The following is a 26,402-nucleotide window of genomic DNA, read 5'->3' on the forward strand; positions in this document are numbered from 1 at the left end:
ATTAATAAAGGTACATCAACAAATGCTATTTTGATGTCCTTTATGCGTGAGCTCTTTTGGTTATCAGCAACGTATAATTTTCACTTGATATCTAAGCATGTTCCAGGCAAAAAGAATATGCTAGCAGACTGTATTTCACGGATGCATGATCTAACTTTCTGTGAACAATTTTTGCGTGATTATGTTCAACCGCCACTGTATTTACAGGATCTTGTTAGGCACATGTCTAGTAATGCCCTTCGTTTTCTTTTATTTATGCTCACTGGTATCGAGGCAGGTGAGATCACTGGATAGTATTGTTGCTAACTTTAGATGTCATACTTATGCTGAATCTACCGAAAAGACATCTTTAAACTATTTCAAGTCATACGTAGAATTTTGTAGAAGATTAAATATTACCCTTGTTCCATTAATTCCTATGAATTTAGCCAGATATGTAGCCTATTTATCTTCAAGGTTACAATTAAATTCCATAACAAATTATTTGTCAATTGTGCGGATGCTACATTTAGAATCAGGAGTTGCATCTCCGATAGATTCCTTTTTTATGGAGTCAGTTCTCAAGGGTGCTAAACGTGTGTTAGGTGCTGCCATACATAGAAAATTGCCTCTTACACCAAAAATTTTGAATGAGATATTTACTTTACTGTCAGTCAACAGTAGTAAGGACTTATGTTTTTTGGGCAGCCTGCCTAGTGGCTTTTTTCTCCTTTTTAAGGAAGTCAAATTTGTTTGCCCCTTCAATTTCAGCTTTTGATACTTTGCGAAATTTTACTCGTGAGGAAATCCATTTTCACTCAGACGGTGTCTGTTTAAAAGTACGCAAAACCAAAACAATTCAATTTTCAGAGCGTATATTAGAAATTCCCCTTCCTAGAGTGAAGAATTTTCATTTATGTCCCTCTAAGGTGCTTCTTTTAAATTTTAAACAGGTGCCAGCAGTGTCAGCCCCCTCACCTGTCTTCCTGTATTTAGTACGAGGCAAGGTTACCCCTCTTACATATACAGCTTTTGTAAAGATGCTAAAACAGAACTTATCTCGGTTGGGTTATGACAGCAGCAAAAATAAAGTTTTCGCAGAGGAGGGGCCTCCTTTGCCTTAGAATGTGGGGTTCCAGCTGATCTCATACAATCACAGGGTGATTGGTAATCTAATGCATACAAATCATACTTGGATCCTTCTTTTGCACACAGACAGGACGTCATGAACAAATTTGCAATTGCCCTGGGGAAATAATAAACCATTTAACCTACCTTCTACTGGTTACACCACACATGTTTGGGAAGTTTGGAATACCACAGATTATTAATTAATTATTTTGTGTATTGTTTTCAAATAGTACTGTTGTTTGTGTTTTATTAATATGAAATTTAAGCATTAAACTGTGGTTCTTTTCCCTAAAACATGTCTTTGTTTTACACTAGTTACCATCTGGATTCACAGGTTTCCTGACTGGATTCCGATCAGAGTTAGACATCGACATGCATCTGATCTGAGACGGGTCTAGATTCCAACAGCATCTATACACATACACACTATACACATACACAGGGGGGAGGGAAATGGGTGGGGGTGTTTCAAAGTGATGTGGATTAATTCATAAACAAGCTCCTGCCAAAGTTTCATAAAATTCTATGAAGCTTTGACAAAGTAATTGATATGAAACAAACATTAACCCTTGACTGTATCTACTTGTCAACTGTAAAAAATACTAGGTCCATTTACCAGTAAAATATGGAAAAATGAAAAAAAAATATTTTCAAAATTTTGCTGTGGATACTGTCTTTTGGTCATAAACAAGCTTCTGTCCAAATTTCATAAAATTCCATGAAGGTTTGACAAAGTTATTGATGTCTAACCACAGACTAAACTTAATTGTTGACGACGCCAGCAATGGAATCTAGGATCGTGTAGCATTAAAGTTTTTTCAATTTGAAAGCTGAAAATCAAACTTAAATTCTTCAACTAACTGTAAAATATTAATTGTTTATACACTTTATTTGATCACAATCTTGCCTGAAAGGAAAAAACAATATAATTTAAATTTTTTTCAGGCATTATGGGTTTTCACAGATTATGCTGTTTAGGAATGTGACATACTTTAAAAGAATAATAATTCAATATGTATATTAAAGATCGGACGTACTAGTGATCAACAGAAATATCTTTTTCTTAGAAATGTTCTGTTTTCTTTAAAAATAAAGAAAATCAAACAGTAAGATCCGAGAAAAGTTTTGTAAAGTTTTTGCAGCACGACATCTTGCATGGAACGTTAGATGTTTGGAACAGTACAATGAAATAACAGTAACACACAAATAACTCGATTCGTTATTAAGAGACTTCAACTTGTTTTTTTCTAAAGAAAGTCTTCTTCTGTTTAGCAGCTATCTCTGCCTCTATTCGTTTCTTTTCCTCTTCAGCAGCTTTGGTTTGTATTTCTGCTACTTCATCTAGAAACTATAAAAAAGTTAAACATAATTAACTGCTAGACAAAGACCATTTATAAATAATGGGTGAATTAAATATTTCAGTCAATTCTTAAATTGCTTATGTTAACATAATACAGTATAAATATTCTACAAAAATCACCAAAAAAAACTACTGGTACATAATATGGGGGAAGAAAAACAGAAGTATTGTAAAACCAAACAAATTGAAAAGGAGTTCTGAAGAAAATATTCACTCAATATACAAATTATTTGTTCTAAAAACTGGCTGCCCTGAACAAATTCAAATATAAAGAGTTTTATTGTTTATCTGCAGATGGTTAGAAAGAACAATGCTATTTAACAATATAAACTAACTGCAAGAAACATGAAACATGTAAAAGAGAGACATGCCAACCCTCATTATTTCTATGTTCAGAAATATTAAAATAAAAATCATGCAACTTAATGAACAAAGAAAACTTATATAACAGTTATAGACCAGTGATAAGCATAGAAAGATAATATTGTTACAATGTCAATGCTGAATTTTGAGCTTAATATTATTACAGAAGAAGCTCAAAGGAGTCAAACAAAATAAATTAAACAAAGATAAAATTTTGTCCAAATATAGCCAGTGTTGAAAGAGAAAAAGCTTTTTTTTCAATTTTTAAATTTACAGGAATCATGGAATGTTTAGCAATATCAATAGGTGTAACCCTTTTGGTCAAGTGAGCATTAAAGACAACAGTGTAAATGATGAATATCTTTAATTACCTAGCTTAGTCAATCTATTCCTTGGGGAAGAAAAACCTTATAATGTTTTGAAAAATTTTATAAAAAATTAATTTACAGAAAACGACGACAGTCATATCAATGATATTTTCACAAAAGCACTGACTACTGGGCTGGTGTTTTTCTCTTGTGCAAAATGTGTACCAGCAGTGACAAGTTATAGACCAATGATTGCTAGGTTTAGGGGTGAGTACCGGTAAACATTGACTTTGTAAATTATTTTAATTTATCTTTCATAATTTGACCACTGGATTACATGTATAAACAAATATAAAATTCAAAACTTGTATATGTCTGCATTGTTTTCCATTTGTTTTACTCCCTCTTTGCATCTAATCTTACATGAGTTGTCTCCCATTTGTTGACAAAAGTAATTTTCTGGCAAGGTATTTATCAAATTAATACATTCATTTACTGATATTTAAGATTTATCTACAAAATGTGGTCAAAGGCAATCGTAAATACATCTGATTTCTTAATTAGATCAGAGGGTTAATAAAATTTAGAAAAATTGTTTTACAAATGGTATAGAAATATTGAAGAATTACTTACTGGATGAAAAAAGAAAATGTTATTGCTTGTTGCTCAAGAAACAGGAAAACTCTTTTCAGGAGAACAAATACCTTTGTTATATTACAACATTTACCAAACATTTGTTAACCAAATTTCTTGAATGTGGTCAATTATATTTCATTTTTTTTCAGAGCAACCTAGATGGCATTAAAATAAATTAGATGTCCCTAATAGAAAGTGGTTTCATCAATGCAATATACTGATTTCAACATTTAACTACATTCAAATAGCCCTGAATAAAATTCAAATTAATTGAGCTGATTAGTTGTAAGAAAACTGGTGTACACATTTATGGTTGATACAGTAAAATGAATGATAGTCAATAATGATAATTTCATAAACTGACAAAAATAAATAGATTTAACAAAAAGGCAACTTCAAAACGTGAATTTTGTTTGTCTGAACACCTTACCTTTACCTGACTTGATTAATTTAAGAACCTAAATAGTTGTATTGAGAATTAGAGATAACAGCATGTACATTATTCTGAGGGTATTATCCCACTGATATCAAGAATGGACCTGATGAATATGATCAATGCTTTTATTTCATTTGGTTTATACAATGAGTATCATAGAGCAAGATATGTATATTAGTACTATTCTCCAGATCAAAAATGTTTTGTATATAGTTTTTATGTTTTATGATATACATTTGTATATATGATTTAAAGAAACGACTCAAAAGTAATTTATCAATTAAGAGACAAAACAGTGCTACTAGTACATGAATGAAGTCACAACTGACAGTTACCCATACACTGAACTCACATCTGACAGTTACCAGTATACTGAACTCACAACTGACAGTTCATCATCGGATTAAAGATGACTGGTATGAATGTAACTACAAGTTGTCACAAATTATTGGCCTTCTTTTTACTTTATTGTCCTAACCCATATAAAGTTATAATCCTTACCTTAAACCTAACCCTAACTGATACCTAACCAGGACACCAGCTCTAACCCTTAAACCTAATCCCTAACCTAGAATTAACCCTAACCATAAAATGAACCCTTATTCAAAGTGAAAGAAGGCCAAATTATTATTGTCTATTATAAGTTGCCAGATGCTATATATCAAGCTACAAAAATCCCTGTTTTACAGCACATCTTATTTATTTAAGTCTATAATTTTTAGTGTTTGCTAAAAGTACAATATAATTTGTTGCTGTAAATTCAGAAATGCTTGCCCTGTTTTTATTATTGTGCAAATTTACAAAGGGATAGCATTCGCTATAACAAAAACTCACATCTTAAATTTTGATAGCATTATTTTTATACTGCATTTTCTGAAACTGCAATTATTAATTCATTGTTAAACAATCCCAATAAAAAATGCATGCACAAATTTCTGAATTACAGTATCTAATATCAAATGGTAGACTTTTGCTGCTTGTTATTTTCAATTTACTCTGCATAATTCTGACATGAGTGTTAATGTTTCAGTTTTAAGTAGATGAGAGCTCTAGAATCAGATGTGTTTGTGTGATGTACAATTATAAATAAAAATAATATAAATTGTAGATTAGACATTTTCAATATATTGATATCTTTGTTAAAGTAAAATATAAAGGCTCAACACAGTCTGGTAGCATGGTGTGTGATACACAGTCTGGTTAAGCAATGGTGTGTGATACACAGTCTGGTTATCATGGTGTGTGATACACAGTCTGGTTAAGCACGGTGTGTGATAAACAGTCTAGTTAAGCATGGTGTGTGATGCAGTCTGGTTAAGCATGGTGTGTGATACACAGTCTGGTGAAGCATTGTGTGTGATACACAGTCTGGTTAAGCATGGTGTGTGATACACAGTCTGGTGAAGCATGGTGTGTGATACACAGTCTGGTTAAGCATGGTGTGTGATACACAGTCTGGTTAAGCATGGTGTGTGATACACAGTCTGGTTAAGCATGGTGTGTGATACACTGTCTGGTTAAGCATGGTATGTGATACACAGTCTGGTTAAGCATGGTGTGTGATACAGTCTGGTAGCATGGTGTGTGATACACTGTCTGGTAGCATGGTGTGTGATACATAGTCTGGTTAAGCATGGTGTGTGATACACAGTCTGGTAGCATGGTGTGTGATACACAGTCTGGTTAAGCATGGTGTGTGATACACAGTCTGGTAGCATGGTGTGATACACAGTCTGGTTAAGCATTGTGTGTGATACACAGTCTGGTAAAGCATGGTGTGTGATACACAGTCTGGTAGCATGGTGTGATACACAGTCTGGTTAAGCATTGTGTGTGATACACAGTCTGGTTAAGCATGGTGTGTGATAATAGGAATAAAAGAAGATTCTCATGAATCTCCAACTCCATGAAGTCTTTTAAACTAATTTTTTCTAAAGAGTTTGTCATCAATTTTTTTTGTAAATTGTTTTCTTTATTGACATTTTTTTTTATTTCGAATTAGCTTGAATGATTAAAGAATGTGTTATTTAAGTCATAAATAAAATTAAAATAGTTAAAATCTTATGTTTCATGAAAAAACCTATGATATAATGTAGAATTTTCCAAATATACCAGTATCTGAGGTCAATAACTCTTACTTCTGGTTTCCGTTTGTCTTTCTTAACATCTATTGTCCAATCCATGAATAATTTGGCACCATGAGACTGTGCTATATCATTATTCTACAAAACAAAACAACTCTAATGAAGCAAAGAGATAATTAACATCAATAAATTTATACACATTGCAGACCTGCCAACTATCCCAATTTATGGTTGATATCCCCCATGAGAGGTGTTGACCTGAATTTTTAAATTCTTTATTATATAATCTAAACACCTCAAAACAGGCTTTCAAATGTGTTAAAAGGTTATTTAAGCACACACATACTCATCCAAACAATAATGAAGTTGATTAAACACACTTATGACAATATAAGAGGAGCATAAGGTCCTCTTGCGCTTAAAATTCCCCATGGAGATTTGAAAAAATAGGCAGGTATGACATTGTCACAGTGATAAGTTTTTTTAAAATTTCAGATATTGAATTATTCTGTTTAAATCTTTCAAATTTTTAATGTGATTTATAAAAGTTATGTGTAAAATAAAATATTTACACCCTATTTTTCCTTCATTAAATATTATCATTATATACCATTTTCATAAACAAAATTTTAGGTTTACGTGTGTAATGCTTTACTGCTTCTCAGATAGACATGCACATACATATTTTGCAACTGCTGTCATCATACGTATACTAACTCAGTCATCATACATATACTAACTCAGTCATCATACGTACACTAACTCAGTCATCATACAAACTAACTCAGTCATCATATGTACACTAACTCTGTCATCATACGTACACTAACTGTCATCATACGTACACTAACTCTGTCATCATACTTACACTAACTCAGTCATCATACTTATGCTAACTCAGTCATCATACTTATACTAACTCAGTCATCATACTTACACTAACTCAGTCATCATACTTACACTAACTCAGTCATCATACGTATACTAACTCAGTCATCATACGTATACTAACTCAGTCATCATACGTACACTAACTCAGTCATCATATGTATACTAACCATACTTATACTAACTCAGTCATCATACTTATACTAACTCAGTCATCATACTTACACTAACTCAGTCATCATACTTACACTTACTCAGTCATCATATGTACACTAACTCAGTCATCATACTTACACTAACTCAGTCATCATATGTATACTAACTCAGTCATCATACTTACACTAACTCAGTCATCATACTTATACTAACTCAGTCATCATACTTACACTAACTCAGTCATCATACTTAAACTAACTCAGTCATCATATGTATACTAACTCCATCATCATACTTACACTAACTCAGTCATCATACTTATACTAACTCAGTCATCATACTTATACTAACTCAGTCATCATACTTACACTAACTCAGTCATCATACTTACACTAACTCAGTCATCATACTTACACTAACTCAGTCATCATACGTATACTTACTCAGTCATCATACGTATACTAACTCAGTCATCATACGTATACTAACTCAGTCATCATACGTTCACTAACTCAGTCATCATATGTATACTAACCATACTTATACTAATTCAGTCATCATACTTATACTAACTCAGTCATCATACTTACACTAACTCAGTCATCATACTTACACTTACTCAGTCATCATATGTACACTAACTCAGTCATCATACTTACACTAACTCAGTCATCATATGTATACTAACTCAGTCATCATACTTACACTAACTCAGTCATCATACATATACTAACCATACTTACACTAACTCAGTCATCATACGTATACTAACTCAGTCATCATATGTATACTAACCATACTTATACTAACTCAGTCATCATACTTATACTAACTCAGTCATCATACTTACACTAACTCAGTCATCATACTTACACTTACTCAGTCATCATATGTACACTAACTCAGTCATCATACTTACACTAATTCAGTCATCATATGTATACTAACTCAGTCATCATACTTACACTAACTCAGTCATCATACTTATACTAACTCAGTCATCATACTTACACTAACTCAGTCATCATACTTAAACTAACTCAGTCATCATATGTATACTAACTCCATCATCATACTTACACTAACTCAGTCATCATACTTATACTAACTCAGTCATCATACTTATACTAACTCAGTCATCATACTTACACTAACTCAGTCATCATACTTACACTAACTCAGTCATCATACTTACACTAACTCAGTCATCATACGTATACTTACTCAGTCATCATACGTATACTAACTCAGTCATCATACTTACACTAACTCAGTCATCATACTTATACTAACTCAGTCATCATACTTACACTAACTCAGTCATCATACTTAAACTAACTCAGTCATCATATGTATACTAACTCCATCATCATACTTACACTAACTCAGTCATCATAGGTATACTTACTCAGTCATCATACTTACACAAACTCAGTCATTATACATATACTAACTCAGTTTCATATTTCCACAAAGTGGCAATGATTTTGACATATTTTAAAATCTGTTTTACAAGAAAATCAACGACTTTGCAAATACACATCAGTGTTTATATATTTGAATTGAATCAATGACCATAACTGGACACTTTTTTTATGAGTTTATCCCAAAACACTGGTCTATAGATGGAGTGATCTACGATAAGCAAACCAATTAAGCCCCACCAAGTCACTTGAAATAAATCCAGTTATACCTTGGATGATGGGATATAATATAATGAACAGGACATATATGGTGAATATGAAATTTCATAATTGGTATTTTATATTATGCTCCATTGTCCTTAACATCAATGATCATTGGCAATGTTGTAACTATATAGGTGCTGTTTCTTCCTTATAGGAACCTTTAAGTTATCCAGGTGAAAAGAATTAGATGATGGCTTCACCAAGACTTATTGACACTTAAATATATGTAATCTCAGATTAACAGTATACTTTTTAGTTTGTACTTGTCTCCATGTCAGCTTGATAAACCAAATTAAATATTCAAGTTACCTTAAGTGCGAAAGAAATTATAAATATATATACATAAAAGCAATCAGTAATAATTATAACAACAAGAGGCTCTCAAGAGCCTGAATCGCTCACCTGTATTTCAGAGGAGAAGATTTTTAAATGTTAGCAAACTTCATGAACAAATTGTGTAAAATTGTCTTTAAAGGGCAATAACTCCTTAAGGGGTCAATTGACAATTTTGGTCATATTAACTTTTTTGTAGATCTTACTTTGCTGAACATTATTGCTGCTTACAGTTTATATATATCTATAATAATATTCAAAATAATAACAAAAAACTGCAAAATTTTGTTTAAACTACCAATTCGGTGGCAGCAACCCAACAATGGGTTGTTCGATTCGTCTGATAATTTCAGGGCCGATAGATCTTGACCAATTAAACAATTTAACCCATGTCACATTTGCTCTAAAAGATTTAGTTTTTGAGATATAAGCCAAAAACTGCATTTGACCCTTATGTTCTATTTTTAGCCATGGCAGCCATGTTTGTCGATGGATACAAACTTCGGATACAATTTATAAACAAGATGCCCTAAGGAACATTTAGTTAAAGTTTGAAGGTAATTGGCCCAGTAGTTTCAGAGGAGAAGATTTTTGAAATGTTAGCAAACTTGATGAACAAATTGTGTAAAATTGTCTTTAAAGGGCAATAACTCCTTAAGGGGTCAATTGACAATTATGGTCATTTAACTTTTTTGTAGATCTTACTTTGCTGAACATTATTGCTGCTTACAGTTTATATATATCTATAATAATATTCAAAATAATAACAAAAAACTGCAAAATTTTGATAAAAACTACCAATTCAGTGGCAGCAACCCAACAATGGGTTGTTCGATTCGTCTGAAAACTTCAGGGCTGATAGATCTTGACCAATTAAACAATTTTACCCACCGTCACATTTGCTCTAAAAGATTTAGTTTTTGAGATATAAGCCAAAAACTGCATTTGACCCTTATGTTCTATTTTTAGCCATGGCGGCCATGTTTGTCCATGGATACAAACTTCGGATACAATTTATAAACAAGATACCCTAAGGAACATTTAGTTAAAGTTTGAAGGTAATTGGCCCAGTAGTTTCAGAGGAGAAGATTTTTAAATGTTAGCAAACTTGATGAACAAATTGTGTAAAATTGTCTTTAAAGGGCAATAACTCCTTAAGGGGTCAATTGACAATTATGGTCATTTAACTTTTTTGTAGATCTTACTTTGCTGAACATTATTGCTGCTTACAGTTTATATATATCTATAATAATATTCAAAATAATAACAAAAAACTGCAAAATTTTGATAAAAACTACCACTTCAGTGGCAGCAACCCAACAATGGGTTGTTCGATTCGTCTGAAAACTTCAGGGCTGATAGATCTTGACCAATTAAACAATTTTACCCACCGTCACATTTGCTCTAAAAGATTTAGTTTTTGAGATATAAGCCAAAAACTGCATTTGACCCTTATGTTCTATTTTTAGCCATGGCGGCCATGTTTGTCCATGGATACAAACTTCGGATACAATTTATAAACAAGATACCCTAAGGAACATTTAGTTAAAGTTTGAAGGTAATTGGCCCAGTAGTTTCAGAGGAGAAGATTTTTAAATGTTAGCAAACTTGATGAACAAATTGTGTAAAATTGTCTTTAAAGGGCAATAACTCCTTAAGGGGTCAATTGACAATTATGGTCATTTAACTTTTTTGTAGATCTTACTTTGCTGAACATTATTGCTGCTTACAGTTTATATATATCTATAATAATATTCAAAATAATAACAAAAAACTGCAAAATTTTGATAAAAACTACCAATTCAGTGGCAGCAACCCAACAATGGGTTGTTCGATTCGTCTGAAAACTTCAGGGCTGATAGATCTTGACCAATTAAACAATTTTACCCACCGTCACATTTGCTCTAAAAGATTTAGTTTTTGAGATATAAGCCAAAAACTGCATTTGACCCTTATGTTCTATTTTTAGCCATGGCGGCCATGTTTGTCCATGGATACAAACTTCGGATACAATTTATAAACAAGATACCCTAAGGAACATTTAGTTAAAGTTTGAAGGTAATTGGCCCAGTAGTTTCAGAGGAGAAGATTTTTAAATGTTAGCAAACTTGATGAACAAATTGTGTAAAATTGTCTTTAAAGGGCAATAACTCCTTAAGGGGTCAATTGACAATTATGGTCATTTAACTTTTTTGTAGATCTTACTTTGCTGAACATTATTGCTGCTTACAGTTTATATATATCTATAATAATATTCAAAATAATAACAAAAAACTGCAAAATTTTGATAAAAACTACCAATTCAGTGGCAGCAACCCAACAATGGGTTGTTCGATTCGTCTGAAAACTTCAGGGCTGATAGATCTTGACCAATTAAACAATTTTACCCACCGTCACATTTGCTCTAAAAGATTTAGTTTTTGAGATATAAGCCAAAAACCTGCATTTGACCCCTATGTTCTATTTTTAGCCATGGCAGCCATGTTTGTCGATGGATCAAAACTTCGGATACAATTTAGATACCCTAAGGAACATTTAATTAAAGTTTGAAGGTATTTGGCCCAGTTGTTTCAGAGGAGAAGATTTTTGAAATAGTTTACAACGACAACAGACGATGACGACAGACGACAACGGACACCAAGCGATGGCATAAGCTCACATGGGGCCGAAGGGCCCCGGTGAGCTAATAAAAGATATATGTTAAGTATAGTATGAAGCATGAAATATACCAATTCTTTGCTTTTTTTCTTAGATTCCGACATTTCTTGATTTTTAACTTCTTTAGGATCTAGTAATGGAATTTCAGCATCTCTTTTCTTCCATGATTTTGGATCTAAATACCAGGAGCCATATTTGAACTTTACCCATGTTGGCTGGTAGTTACCACTGTATTTCTGAAGACAAAAATAAATTCTTGATATTTTTATAAAGTTTTAAGCTACTTGTGTTTCAGTTAGCAACAATTAACAAATTAATATACAAAGTACAAATGATTAAACTGTTAATTAGTAGTTGGCATTCTGTTTGAAGAAGTGACTCTTACAATTAATCTTGCTAATGGAGGTCTTTAAGGCTGTGCAGCATGACCATATACATACAAACTAATTTGTGAGGGTTTTTTTCTTTAAGTACTATGTGTGTGGCATGCCAGGTTGTCTGTTTGCACAAAGACCTTGCTAAAGAGTGGCTATTTAGTATGACATGATGTAATTCTATATCACACAGCCCGATATCATTTGGCAAGTTGACTAAAAGATACATAATTGAAACTAAAATGACTGCCAAACAATAAAAAGAGTTTCATTTTATTTTTAAAACTTCATCTTTTAGACCGAATAAACATTTATCAAAGGTCCTCTCCTGTTCTAATCAAATATAAATGGACCTGTAAATTTTTTTAACTGTTTTGTAACTCTAATATATTTATATTATTACCAAGCAGATATTATAATAAATTTAGTAGAAAGATAAGGAAAACTTAGAACCTGACAGACAGATTGAAAAGGCAGATAGTCCACCCCCCATGTAGGAACTAATATATGTAAATTAATTAAGCCATTTAAAAAGCGACTTTATATTACCCATTTTTCTGGAGTTTTCTTTTCAGTTGGTATACTCTTTGTTGCCTGTTGTTGTTGTGCTACATTAGCAGTAGCTCGTAACTCTTGTGGAACATTTGTTAACTCTACAACATGTATTGGAACTGAGAGTGCTGGTTTTGTTTCATAGCCACTAGCAAATAAACTGGTAATAGTTGACTCTTCCATATTGTTTTTGTTTGACTCTCCACCAAGATTTGCCACCCAATCACAAAATTCTTTCGTAACTTTTTTTATATGTTCACTCTGTAAGATAAATATGTACTTGTACTGGTATGTTTATTTTTCTAAACACAGTCAAATACAAGATGGAAAATATTACTCAATTGAATTCAATGAAATGATCAAGGGTTAATTTTTACACACATGAAGTTTAATAAATTATGAACTCTAATAATAGACAAATCTACTCTATTTAAATGTCATGTAAAGTTCCCTACCAATCTTGTAAAAAATGTAAATTATTTTAATTTGATAACTACATCTTTCTTGCTTCATTTCTACACATAGATCGGATAATTAAAAGACTGATCACATAAAAGGCCAAGATATAGACGCACAAACACCTTGGTGGTCACATGTTGAAAAAAGATCAAAATATCGTCTTTCATTGAAAATAGATTGCAAACATTGTTGTCAGGTCATTAAGGACGATCCTATTGTAAAAATTGGTGTAAACAAAAAAAATCTTATAAAAAATCTGTTGATAATAACTCAAATAAATGTATGAATATTGTGGATATTTAAATTTCAAAACTTTGAAAATAATTTAGAAATAGGTAAAAGGGAACATAATATGCCTAATTTTTTAGAATAATAAACAAACTTCAAGTACTCACATACAGGATTGTGTTTTTACAAGCGAACAAAGCAGCCACCAATGTGGTGGTGGTATGATGTATTCACAACATTGAAGTTCTTAAGAATGAAATTATAAATTTTTCTACATTCAGGTCCATGCGCTCCACAGAGAGTCATATAGTAAACAATCATATCATTAAGACATCTCAGCTTAAGGCCTCCTTTGAACATTTGAAGGTCTCTTCTAAGTATTTGTTACCTAAACTACACACAAAGTGTTCTACAACTAATTTTTCAGTGCTTTAACTAGTTCCTTAACTACTATAAAAAAAAAATATTTTAATGTTTTGATAAATTACTTGCTTTTGATTGTCCTTTTCATTTGGTTGACAGTTTTGACTTTTCAACTCGCTTTCACACAATATTATCAAACAAAAGATATCCTATTTAATCAAATGGTTGTTTGAAAAATCTGATTGCAAATTTATTCAAACTAACAGCCATCGATTATTTGTTTGGGACATTCAATTTGGATGTCTCTATCTGTACAATATCATTAAATCAAATCAACATGAAATACACATCTAACCTGTGTTTCTGCTTGTGTTGACTTCACATCACCAGGTTTCTTTTTATCTTTTTTGTCTTTCCATCTGTATGGATGTCGAGGTATTTTTTCCCCACTAAAATGAAATTTTGCATAATATCCCAATATGCTTCATTAAAATACTATTGATGTACTTTTAAAGCTGTAAAGATGAGTCATACTGAATAGTATTTAAGTTTTATCTTTGACCTAAGAAGACAAAATAAGAAAACTTCTCCTCACAACCAATCATTTAATAGATTTCTTGAATCAATTAGACATTGCAGTTTCACAAAAACAATTCCATAGGTTTCCAAATGGTCATTTGACAATCAAACAAAAATTGCTGACAATGATTATTAGATTCTTCAAGAATTATAAGTCATTACATCAATTATAAGTGATTACATCAATTATAAGTCATTACATCAATATTGAATTTTATTTTAATTCTTAAAGGACCTGTTGGTAAACCATAATTTATCCTAATGATGCAGTGTGCATATTTAATGTGTCTATAAAAGCTAAAATAGTTAGTTACTTGGAAAATGATTAAAATTATTTTTAAAGGTGGCTGGACAAATGATATGGGTTTTGCTCATTGTTGAAGGCTGTATGGTGAACTAAATTGCTTACATCCATGTCAATTGAACACTGGTGGATAGTTTTCTCATTGGCAATCAAACCATATCTCCTTATTTTTATATAGTTCTAATTTAGAAAATAGTTAAAAAAATTATACCTATCCAAAATATAGAACATTCCACATTCAGTAAAAAAACATGATAGTGAGAGTTGTTTGTTGGACTTGTTTTAAATTTACAGTCTGGGTGTGCAAAATTTCCTTATTTTGTAATACAATGGATTTTTAATATGAACTGAAAATATAAATTTTGTTTTTAAAAACACAGAGAAAATTAAGAAAAAAGGGGATCACCATTTTTGTTTTCTAAGCAATTGCTACACAATAATAGATAACCGATGATGACAGAGTTGTGCACAATCTGTCTACTGGTGCTGAACTACTCCAAAAATACTCTATACAAGTTTAGATGATCTTATCATTTATAACTGATGAGATAACAACTGCATAGTTACCTTCTTTTGCCTGAAAGATAAATCCTAATCCCCTAAGTGCATATTTACACAAATATGGAATACATGAATCAAAAAACAAGATTGTTCTATCCATTTTTCATTAGGTTACTTTAAGATTTTTATGAATACTTTTTAGACAAACAATTTCTTTTAAGTGAGAGAAAAAACTTTAAAAAATTAATTAATGTTTATTACTTAGCTGGATGCTTTTATCAAGGAAACTTCTCAGCTAAAAATAAAACATTTTCAGTCATGATCCAATTAACAATGCTCATGATCAGCTGATTACAGGGTATCTTATTTAAACCATATAAATATTTCTTTGTCAGTTGAAAATTATGCAAACCATTAACAAATGTCTGCATCAGTAAAATTCTCTGTGAACTTTCTTAAAAACTAACTTTAAGGTATAGTCTGGAAAAAGTCTCTAGCTTTTAGTTTCAATTTATTCTTAGTAAAAGTATAATGAGTTTACCCAAAGTTATCCATTTCTTTTTCTTTCTCCTCTTTCACAGATTTATCATCTTCCTCATCAATGTCTGATTTCCTTTCTTCCTCATTTTCCTCTACAATTTCTTCATCATATTCATCTCTTTCTGATCCTTCCTCTGACATCATATTTATTTCCGGATCTAACAGATCTACGATCATATCAAACAACTATAAAGGAAACAAAATAGGCATCATCAATGAATCAGAATGGGATATTAGTGATCAGAATTTATTTCTTTACACAATCAATTTTTACATTCTGTTTACAAAGGAAAAGAACTTTACTTTCTATATTTCATATAGGCCTTATTTAAGAGAGGTTTCAATTTGTGTAGAATGTAGTGTAAAAAAAATCAAAAATAGACATCTTCATCATGTGAAACAGAATTATAAATCTGTAGAATGTTGGACCTTAAATGTCAGTGAGGTGTCTTAAATGTGCTTAGAGTTTGGGATGCATAATTTTTCTTGCATATGTCCAAGGGTCACGTATGATGTATGTTACAGAGTGATAAAATCAGATATACCGATATACAAAAAAAGTTAAGCAACATCACATATATCACAATTTACAGAGTAAATAACAATATAAAAATCTAACTTCACCATATAACACTTTAGTAATGTAACCTTTTATAGTATTTTTGAATTTTGTTAACATTCTAACATGGATCACTTATTCAACATTTACATTTTAAATACAGACATAGTTGTCATTGAAAAGTAATGTCAATTTCTTCCCTTCCACCAATCAAGGGCAGGCTATACAAAGAATTTGAAAGGACTGGTCCTCTTCTTTGGTTAAAACAGAACATGCAATCTTTCACAGCAAAGCTACCCAGATGATAAGGGAGGAAACACTTACATCTGGAGGACAGTTTTCCTCGAAATGTGGATAAAGTGCCAGTGGATGCTGTGTTAGTCCAAATTCTACTTCATCAATGTGATCTCTCATTTGCTGTTGTAATGGAGTCTGCCTTGAGTAACATATTTGATGTTTTGTAAACCTTTTCTTTGCTGCTGGCTGTTTTACAGAACTTAAATTCTCACCGCTACCTTTTATGTTTGGCCCTGGTCCTTTGGAACCCTAAAAAATCAAATATCACCTATTTGCAAGCAGAGTGAACACCTTCATTTACATCACAGCAGCATTTATTTAAGCAGTGTTGTAATAAACAATTGTATTTCTAATAAAGGCTAAACTGATTGTACAGTGCATTATAATACCATTGGTCAGACCGTCAGAATATCTGGTTGACAATAACATAAAACACACACTTTATACTAAATATCCTAAGTATCATTGAAGTCAAAATTTCTTAAAGTTGATACAGCAAAATTAAAAAGAAAGAATTTCCTTAAAAAAATGTTATTTTAAATTGTTGTTTTTTCTTCTTTTTTTTATGAACTTAATTTGCCTACTTACGCCATGTAAGCTCATAAAGAAAAGAAAAAAACTCTTTAAAATAAGGTTTATAACAATTACTTCAAACTCTAATTTCCCAAGAACAGTATAATTTTTTCCTTAAATTTTTTTGAAAAATAAGACTAATACTGGGGCTGGACCTGTGTCATTGCATGCAATTGAATAAGTAACATGTATACTGAAGCATAACTGATCATTCCCTTCAAAGCCAAGATTGATTGATTGATTGTTGGTTGCTTAACGTCCAGTGGCAAATTTGAAGCCAAGAAAACTTTGAAGAAAATTTTTACAATGAGTGTTGTAAATTTCAAACTATCAGCAAACAGGAAGTGGGTGCAAGGCAGATGTAAAAATTGCTTACAAGCTACAACTCAACATTATTTATATACAAACTAAATATAAAATCATTCCCATCTATAATTTGACGAAAAGTTTCTTTGTGTGAAGAGTGTTGTGAAATTTGAAACTATTTTTTTTTTTTTTTTTTTAGTTTGAGTGTCCCTCTGCTATCCTTCCCCTCTCTTTTTATATAGGCTACAACATATCATTATCAAGCTGTAAATCAAATATAAATTCATATCCTTACATAGAAGCTAAGAAAAGTTTGGAAAAAATTTGCTTACACACAACAACTGAAACATTATGAAGCTGCAGACCAAATATTCAATCAGTCTCTTTCATAGAAGCCAAGAAAAGTTTGACAAAAGTTTTCTCTGCAAGGTCTTTCAGACATCATACAAACAGACAGAGTTGGGCCGTCACTAAACTGGCTTTTGCCATTGTCGAAGCAAGTAAAAAAGAAAAAAAAGGACAAATGATAATAATAAAAAAAAATTAAACATGAACTATTGTTTTCAATTAAAGATGATTTCAAAAAATGTTTTTACATATATATGGTTATTTCATTTCCAATGTGATTTGCAATACTGTGTACCTTGAGGATAATGTCTCCTTCCACAGGTGGTGGATAGCCATCTCTAAAGTCATCCAGTCCATCTCTAACAAATAACCAGTTTTTGCCGACAAGATGTTTAGATGTATCAGTTGGTTTTAATGACTTTATGAACTTGGTCTTCAATCTTTCTTTATACCTATTAAAAAAGTAATAACATTTAAATTTTAACATATACAGAATTCATTTACATTTTTGAAATATTCATTATAATAATATTCAAATAAAATTCAAGAGAGAGAAGAAAAAAAATATGGATAAAGATTTAATCTAAATTATTTCATCCTTCTTTCATTAACTCTGTTACTCTTTTGTCTCAGCAAAGACTTTCAGAATAATAATTTGCACACATCTGGTAGCACATGCATGTTAAAGAGGTTTTAAACATTTATTCATTTTTTACCTGTTCATACTGTATTATGAATTTCATATGTGTCACTAACTCTGAGTTGTTTGTTGGTGTCAATCAATTTTTTCTCTAAAAAATTTAGAAACCTGATGACCAGACCAAATTTCTTAGACATGTATGAAGAAGTAAAATCTCACTTCTGGGAGAAACTATATATCTATGAATTTGTACCTCTGAACACCATTTTGTCCATTGTTTTACTTTTTGTAGCTAAATGCTTGAATATTCTGTTTTCAGTAAACATTAAAATTCTGACCATAATTTGTCAATGATTACTTGACAATAGGCTTACTGAACAATGTAAATGAATTTTTCAACTGCAAACTGACACAATATTATATCATAGAAAACATTAACGCAAAATATGTTCAGGAAGTCTTCCAGTTCCATCAAAATACTTTTTCTTAGAAGGACATCATCAACTTGTGTGGTAAGTTATGATTTGGAACCTGGCTTGTGCTGAGGTGTATCATCACTTCCATCTTAATTAACAAAGATTGCAAGGTTTCCTGCTGAATGTTTGTGGTGTTTTCTGGGTACTCCAGCTTCCCCCACCAATAGAAATTGGCCGCAATGATATAGCCTATGCTGCTGAAAGATGTGTTAAACACCTACATACAATCAAACCAACATGTGTTGTGGTCTGACACCTGTTATGTGTAGAAATATAATAGGGGACATATTTTACATTATTGTAGTACAAAGGTAATTAAAACATTTTTTTAGATGTTTCTTACTCACAGTTACTTGCCAATAACAATTTTATGACAAAATCAAATAGTGAAGGAAAAGTAAACTCTTGCTGTTAAAAAATAAAGTTACAATACCATATGTACAAAGTGTCTTAGAAATCACGAACATTTCTCATAGAATAATTAACCCATTGCTACACATTTCAGCAAGTGTTGTTATGCTTGCTATATATACACATACCTGCTTGAAGGGAAGTCAAAGACTTCTAAAAATGTTGCATTCATTTAGCAATATCTTTTCATAAGCCTTGAAGTATAAGATAGAGTGTGGCTATAAAAGCATGTATATTAAGAAGTTAGAACTGTAAGGTATTACTCTCTAGAGATTTGTTTGAGACACCTGAAAAAAAAGCAAGAAAGATTGAAAGAAATAAAAGTTACAAGAAGTATTAGAGAAAAATGTTTCTCCACCTAAAAAGATTAGAAAAAGAAGCTAAAAGAAGGACATGAAATTGTTTGTGCCACATAAGAAATGCAAGATCAAGAATAAAGTTATAACAAAGAAAAGATATAAACTTAAAGATCAGAAAAAATTCAGACACATGCAATATACATGTAGGAAAGAAGTAAGAACTAGTGAATGATGTAGTTCAATTATAGTGTTTCTTCCAGTAGACTAGATGTGTAGGTTCCATTAAGGTAGATTTTTAACCAAAGAACATACAATTGTAGAGCCTTGTTCATGTAAGACAGCTAGTCAGACAATGAACATACAATTGTAGAGCCTTGCTCATGTAAGACAGCTAGTCAGACAATGACCATACAACTGTAGAGCCTTGTTCATGTAAGACAGCTAGTCAGACAATGAACATACAATTGTAGAGCCTTGCTCATGTAAGACAGCTAGTCAGACAATGAACATACAACTGTAGAGCCTTGTTCATGTAAGACAGCTAGTCAGACAATGAACATACAATTGTAGAGCCTTGCTCATGTAAGACAGCTAGTCAGACGATGAACATACAATTGTAGAGCCTTGCTCATGTAAGACAGCTAGTCAGACAATGAACATACAATGTATAAAGTCAGACAAAGTAGGCATCATTTAATTCTAAGGTAGAAAAGAGTTAACAGGGCATTCAGCTGTAGTCAACCTGACAGTTAAGACTAAATTAAGTATTATTTCATATGATATAACCCTTTTGATAGGTGGTAGTGGCATGTTGGCACCTTAGACCACCAGTTGCAAACTGTTTCCTAAATAAAAGCAAGGAAAGCAATGCCACTGTAAGGCACATGTATATATAGAGCTTGTGACCTGAAAAAATACTCAACTTTTTTGCTGCCATAACTGGCAAATGACAAACTTCTAAACATAAAACTTGGTAGAATTTGTCTATCATTACAATTCCATAAATGCATTTGTTAGTTATTTGCCATTTACTGTTTACTCTTTACGTTGTTTATAGTCAGATCCATTCAGTCTTGCATTTAATACTTCCTATAGGTATTAATCATGCTGCACAAATATTATTTAAGGTTTTTGTATATATATATATCAATCACCTCAAATTGATCATACCCATAGATTCATGAATTAAAATCTTTTTTGGTATTTTTTGTTTGTAGAAAATTTACATTTTTCTGTTCACTTGGAAATTATAATGGTGAACATGATCCTTTAAAACCCACTACATTGTATTAATAACTATCCCACAAATAATAAATTATCCTCCATGTGAGAGAAATAATAAATAATTTATAATATCATAAAATGAATTTTTTATCAATTCTTTTTCCAAAAATCTTTTTTTTGGGTTTCTGTTACTGTGGTACATGTACGTACAAATAAAGTAAATAACAAAAAATAACTACATCAACTGTTAAATCATAAAATTAAAATTGATATTAACTGGAATACTAAGAAATAAACCATAGTACAGAGGAAAAATAATTTGTGACTTGTAATGATATATTATAACTTTATTAAGCACAAATTACACTCACAAGAGGGTCAAAGGCATAACAATTACATGTATGAACAACAATATAATGATGACATTTACATTCACATCAAAATAAAACAAAATATTAAACACACAACACAACAAATGACCGCAAGTGCCCCCTGTCCTCAGTTCCATAGACGGGTTTAATAAAGGAGCCTAAAGATTTCACTTGCTGAATAGTAGTTGGATTTAGAATATATTTCATTTTGTTATCAGAAAAATCTTTGTACATGTATTGGGTTTTTAAATCGTTAAAAAAGTCATGTCTTAAATCATTATTTATTCTACATAATCAAAAGAAATGGGATTCATCATCCAGAACTTTGCACTTATTACACAGTCTTTGAGGGCGTGGAATATTTTTATATCTTCCAGTTTCAATAGCGTGGGAATGATCACTGATTCTAAATTTGCATATAAGTTTTTTTGTATCAAGATTAGGGTATGTCAAATAAAATTCTTGTTTATATTCAGTTTTTATATGGTTAAACAAAAGAAGTTTACTATTTTGGTCAAGAGATGATATCTTATTGTCATATATTTCTTTATATCTTTGCTGAAGTTCATTTTTATAGTATTTTTTACTAAGAATCTTACAGGCTATGTATTTGTTTTTAGTTTCATCTTTGGGTTTGCTAATATTATTGTCGGACCTAATATGATTTACATATGAGTACCATGAGTATATACCTTGATCATGAAGTGACTTTGACTCTTTAAGTAAATCAGATGAGTTTTCACTGAAAAGTCAGTCTTCATACAAAAGTGACTGTGTGGCAATGAAACAATAAAGGGGGAATCTTCCTACTTCAGATCTAGAGGAAATGTTACTGGCACATTTCTTTATTCCAAGTATAAATTTACAAAATTATTGTGAATTTTTTCACAGGGACTCTTATCTATAAAATTGAGTTTATCCAAAAGAGAATTATTTTTTCTGGCTCCAGCAATTGCATTATAGTATGATCTGTACTCATCCATATACCAAATTTCACAATTATATGTAAGAATAGGACGAACCAAAGAATCAAATAAATGAACAGATAAATTTGCTGGCAATTGGTTCAGACCTCTTGTATAGCTTGATAGAGTACATAACTTTAAGACTTTTTTTGGAAAGTGCTTCAGCAGATGACGTTAAGTTTCCATTTTGTGAGAGCAAGTTGACTAAGAACTTAAATTCATTTATTAATTCTAAAACAGTGTGCTTGTAATTAAATATTGTATTTTGCGTCTTTTTATGATGATGACCAACAACCATAGTCTTAGTCTTTTTACAATTAACAGTGAGTTGCCATTTATCACAGTAAGAAGAACATTTATTAAAGCTTTCCTGAAGACCTTCTTTTGATTCTGACATTTTTAATAAATCATCTGCAAACATTAAACTTCCAATAACAGAACTTTCTAAAGTTAGTGGTTGACAACCATTTCCTGAGAATAACTTTGAAACATCATTTATATCATGTTATATATATGTTAAAAAGGGTAGGGCTTAAAGAATACCCTTGCCTAACTCCTCGGTTTATATCAAAGTAGTCAGTAAAACAATTGTTAATGTTCAGTGCTGACAATGTCTTAGAATACATACATTTTATCATATTAGTCATCTTATTGCCCACTCCTGAAGACAAAAGCTTAAAAAATAAAGCTTTACACCACACAGAACCAAAAGCTTTGTGCAATATCAAATTAAAATTATTTTTTGCATGAACCTACTATTATAGTTGTTATCAAATATCAAGATGATTGGAGACACCCACTACCTGGATAATTCTTTTTTTATTTCAATTTTTTATTTAAATTTAAAACACATGCAAAAATTTGTTTTCTTATTCAGTTGACGTATTTATTAGAACTATTCAAAATATGTCATTAGTATACTCTGATTAAACTTTTATTGAAAAAAAAGACGAATGGTTGTTTTAAGTCCAGTGGCAATTTTAAATGCATATTCAGGACGAGAGCATGTTGATGTTAGATGAATTGAACTAGACTGACACACTGAGCCGAATTTTTAACATGCTAGTTCACATGATAACAGTCCACAGGGAAGTGATGTCACCCTAAACAGACACGTTATACTGACTCTGAGTTGACTAGTCTTTGCTTTAACTCCTAAATGCTGCGTGCATAGCAGAGAAGCAGCAAATACTAATTTTCAAGTCTTTGGTTTGTTTTTGATATGATATGATTGATTTTCATATTGTTAAAATTAATGTTAAGACCAGATATCATTAAAATTGATATAGCTGCACATCACTTCAATTCTATGTTTATGATTTTCTAATTCAAGGATTTTCTTAGGAATGTTTTTTTCCAAAAAAAACTTTTTCCCATTTTTGTTGCTTGAATTGAAAGTTTATTTGAACAATGTTATGATCAGATTTTTCATATGGAATATATATTGTTTTATTTCAGTGCTTCATGAAATGGTGTATTACATTTTAGCTTAAAAATCATTACGTTTGCATGCAGCTTTTGATTACATTTGTGCACATTCCAGGTAAATACTAATTTCATAGGCCTTGTAGTTATGTAGGCTTTAACTTTTTTCTTTACTACCAGTTTTTATCCTGCCTTTGCAATTCTTCACTGTACATAGCAATGAAATATCCCCTGACTTTAGTATTCTATCGACACAGAAAGTAAATCCATCCTTCACTAATAATTTTTCCCCTGAGGTGTTTCTGCTAAACGAAACTCCTTGCTTGTCTTTAAGTGGCACAACTTTACAAACTGACTTGAATTATTTACATGTATGCCTTAAGCTATTACGGGATTTCTCATGATCACTTTATATTTTTTTTAGAATTCAATATGAAAAATATATAATTCAATTTAAGTTTACAAATAAGTTCCAAAATAATAACTGTAGTCATATATATTATGATTTTATCTTTATTTTTACCTACATGTAGGTTACCTGTGAAATAAATCAGTGCAAATGTAATCAAATGCTGCACGCAACCATAAAAAAAATTGATTCCCAAATGCCCGCAAATATTATGCGCCATCATGAACACCAACTTTTAACCATGTTTATTTAAAATTTCATAAGTTACATTGATTAATTTAATTACCTGTAATTATCTGATACACAAATAACATACTATCAAAACAATTCCTGCTTGTCCAACAATTGAACTTCTAAATTGTCCCACAAACATCTTCCCGATTGTTCCACATAATGTCATTCCTTTTTACCTGAATGTGGGACAATTGGGAAGACACCATCAGAAAAACCAAGAAGGCAATTGAGAAATCTTTATACACTTTAAATTTATAAACAATTAAACACTATATATTTTTATTGTCAAAATAGGAAAAAAGTACATGTATCTTTTACTGAACGAGAATATAAATACATTGGTTCATTGTCAAGATGACTTTGTAAGGATTCTTTTTTTGTATCATAACATAACTCGCTGTGATATAGCCTTTTTGTGCTGAGGTTGCATAAAGCAAACACCAATCAATCAATATCATAACATTATGATGGATCAAAGGTTTATCTATTCCAAGATAAAAATCAATTTCTTATTGATAATAATCCTTTAAGAAATTCTAACACAATCAAGCTTTTTCCTTCCATGAACATGTAATACATACATTTGTAACATAACTTAAGTTATTTTCTATTTTTCATGTTATATTATATATATGTAATGGTGGTCACTTTGTTTACTTGTTAATTATACTATTTATACATGTGTTATATGGGGACATTGGTTAATATTAGTATTATTTATAGTTTCGTAACTCTTTCTCCCGAGACCGTTCATGTAATTATTCTTGTCGGGACTTCCTATTTCTTGCATGTGCCTGACATCCCAGCCAGACTCGTTGTCCCTAGGAACTATAAGTATGACGTCACTCACCGGGTTCAGGGCAGTCTACAGCTTAGGATTTGAAATGAGCAGATGCTCATACTTTGGCTTGCAGATATGGAACCTCTATTTATACAACAAGTAGACTAGCCATCACTTATATTATATTTATTGTATGTAAACTTGTGTTCTAAAACCGTATATGTCTTTAAAATAAACATCTTGTTTATATACGTAGTTACTTGTCCAATATCCCAGAACTTGGGTAGACAACGGGAAGACAACGAAGTCAGAAGGGAAACTCACTCCCGTTACATATAGAATTGAGAATGGAATATATATATTGAAGATCTTTCAGTATTTTCTAGCATTGTAAAATTGAGAATGGAAATGGGGAATATGTCAGAGAGACAACAACCCGACCAAAGAGCAGACAACAGCCGAAGGCCACCAATGGGTCTTCAACGCGGCGAGAAAATCCTGCACCCGAAGGTGGTCCTCAGCTGGCCCCTAAATAAAATTGTGTACTAGTTCAGTGAAAATGGACATCACACTAAACTCCGAAACCTATAAATGAGCTAAAATTAAAAAACATACAAGACCAACAGTAACAAAGGCGCAATTGTTACAAGAGCTGGAAATACAGTTAGTATTATAATTTGCCAGGAATTCTGGTTGAACATAACTTGAAGGCAGCTTTCAGACTAAAATAAATCTGAATAAGACATTATTTTTAATCAAGATGCTAAATTTTGTAAATAATGTTAATTTTAATCATTTTTTTTTGTATTATACATGCACAGATTTTCAAATTATATATTATTCTTTAACATTTACAAGATAACTAAATTATTGTAAATACCACGTATGCGCAACGATAAGTAATCTTCAGAATCCTGAAGTTTTGTTGTACAACTGAAGAAGAAGAAGTTTGTTTTCACACTAACTAAAGAAAAGAGTACATAATCCAAATTAAACATTACCATTCTTGTGGTCTGATTTTCTTGTCTGTTACGGTTTTCACGAGTGCAAGATCATACTTTTTTTCAGCCATCTAAAACTAATTATGGTATATTTTCAAAAATACGATAAAAATACTCATTTATCAACAGCATAGTTGTTGCTATAGAATTACTTCCGGTTTTA

At 31.4% G+C, this 26,402-nt stretch overlaps 1 protein-coding gene across 1 annotated transcript; it reads right to left on the minus strand.

Moving 5' to 3' along the window:
- Positions 1–1,980: 1,980 nt before the first annotated feature.
- LOC127716487 (protein FAM47A-like) lies at positions 1,981–26,402 on the minus strand. Its single transcript, XM_052222713.1, has 9 exons — positions 26,240–26,402; positions 18,299–18,455; positions 16,804–17,025; positions 15,922–16,106; positions 14,352–14,445; positions 12,944–13,207; positions 12,092–12,256; positions 6,352–6,435; positions 1,981–2,458 (listed from the first exon to the last, which is right to left on the minus strand). Exons 1-9 carry the CDS (start codon positions 26,308–26,310, stop codon positions 2,333–2,335), a joined length of 1,368 nt encoding a protein of 455 aa, XP_052078673.1. The 5' UTR covers positions 26,311–26,402; the 3' UTR covers positions 1,981–2,332.

The sequence above is a fragment of the Mytilus californianus genome, unplaced genomic scaffold (assembly GCF_021869535.1).
Source record: "Mytilus californianus isolate M0D057914Y unplaced genomic scaffold, xbMytCali1.0.p SCAF_9, whole genome shotgun sequence".
NCBI lineage: Eukaryota > Metazoa > Mollusca > Bivalvia > Mytilida > Mytilidae > Mytilus > Mytilus californianus.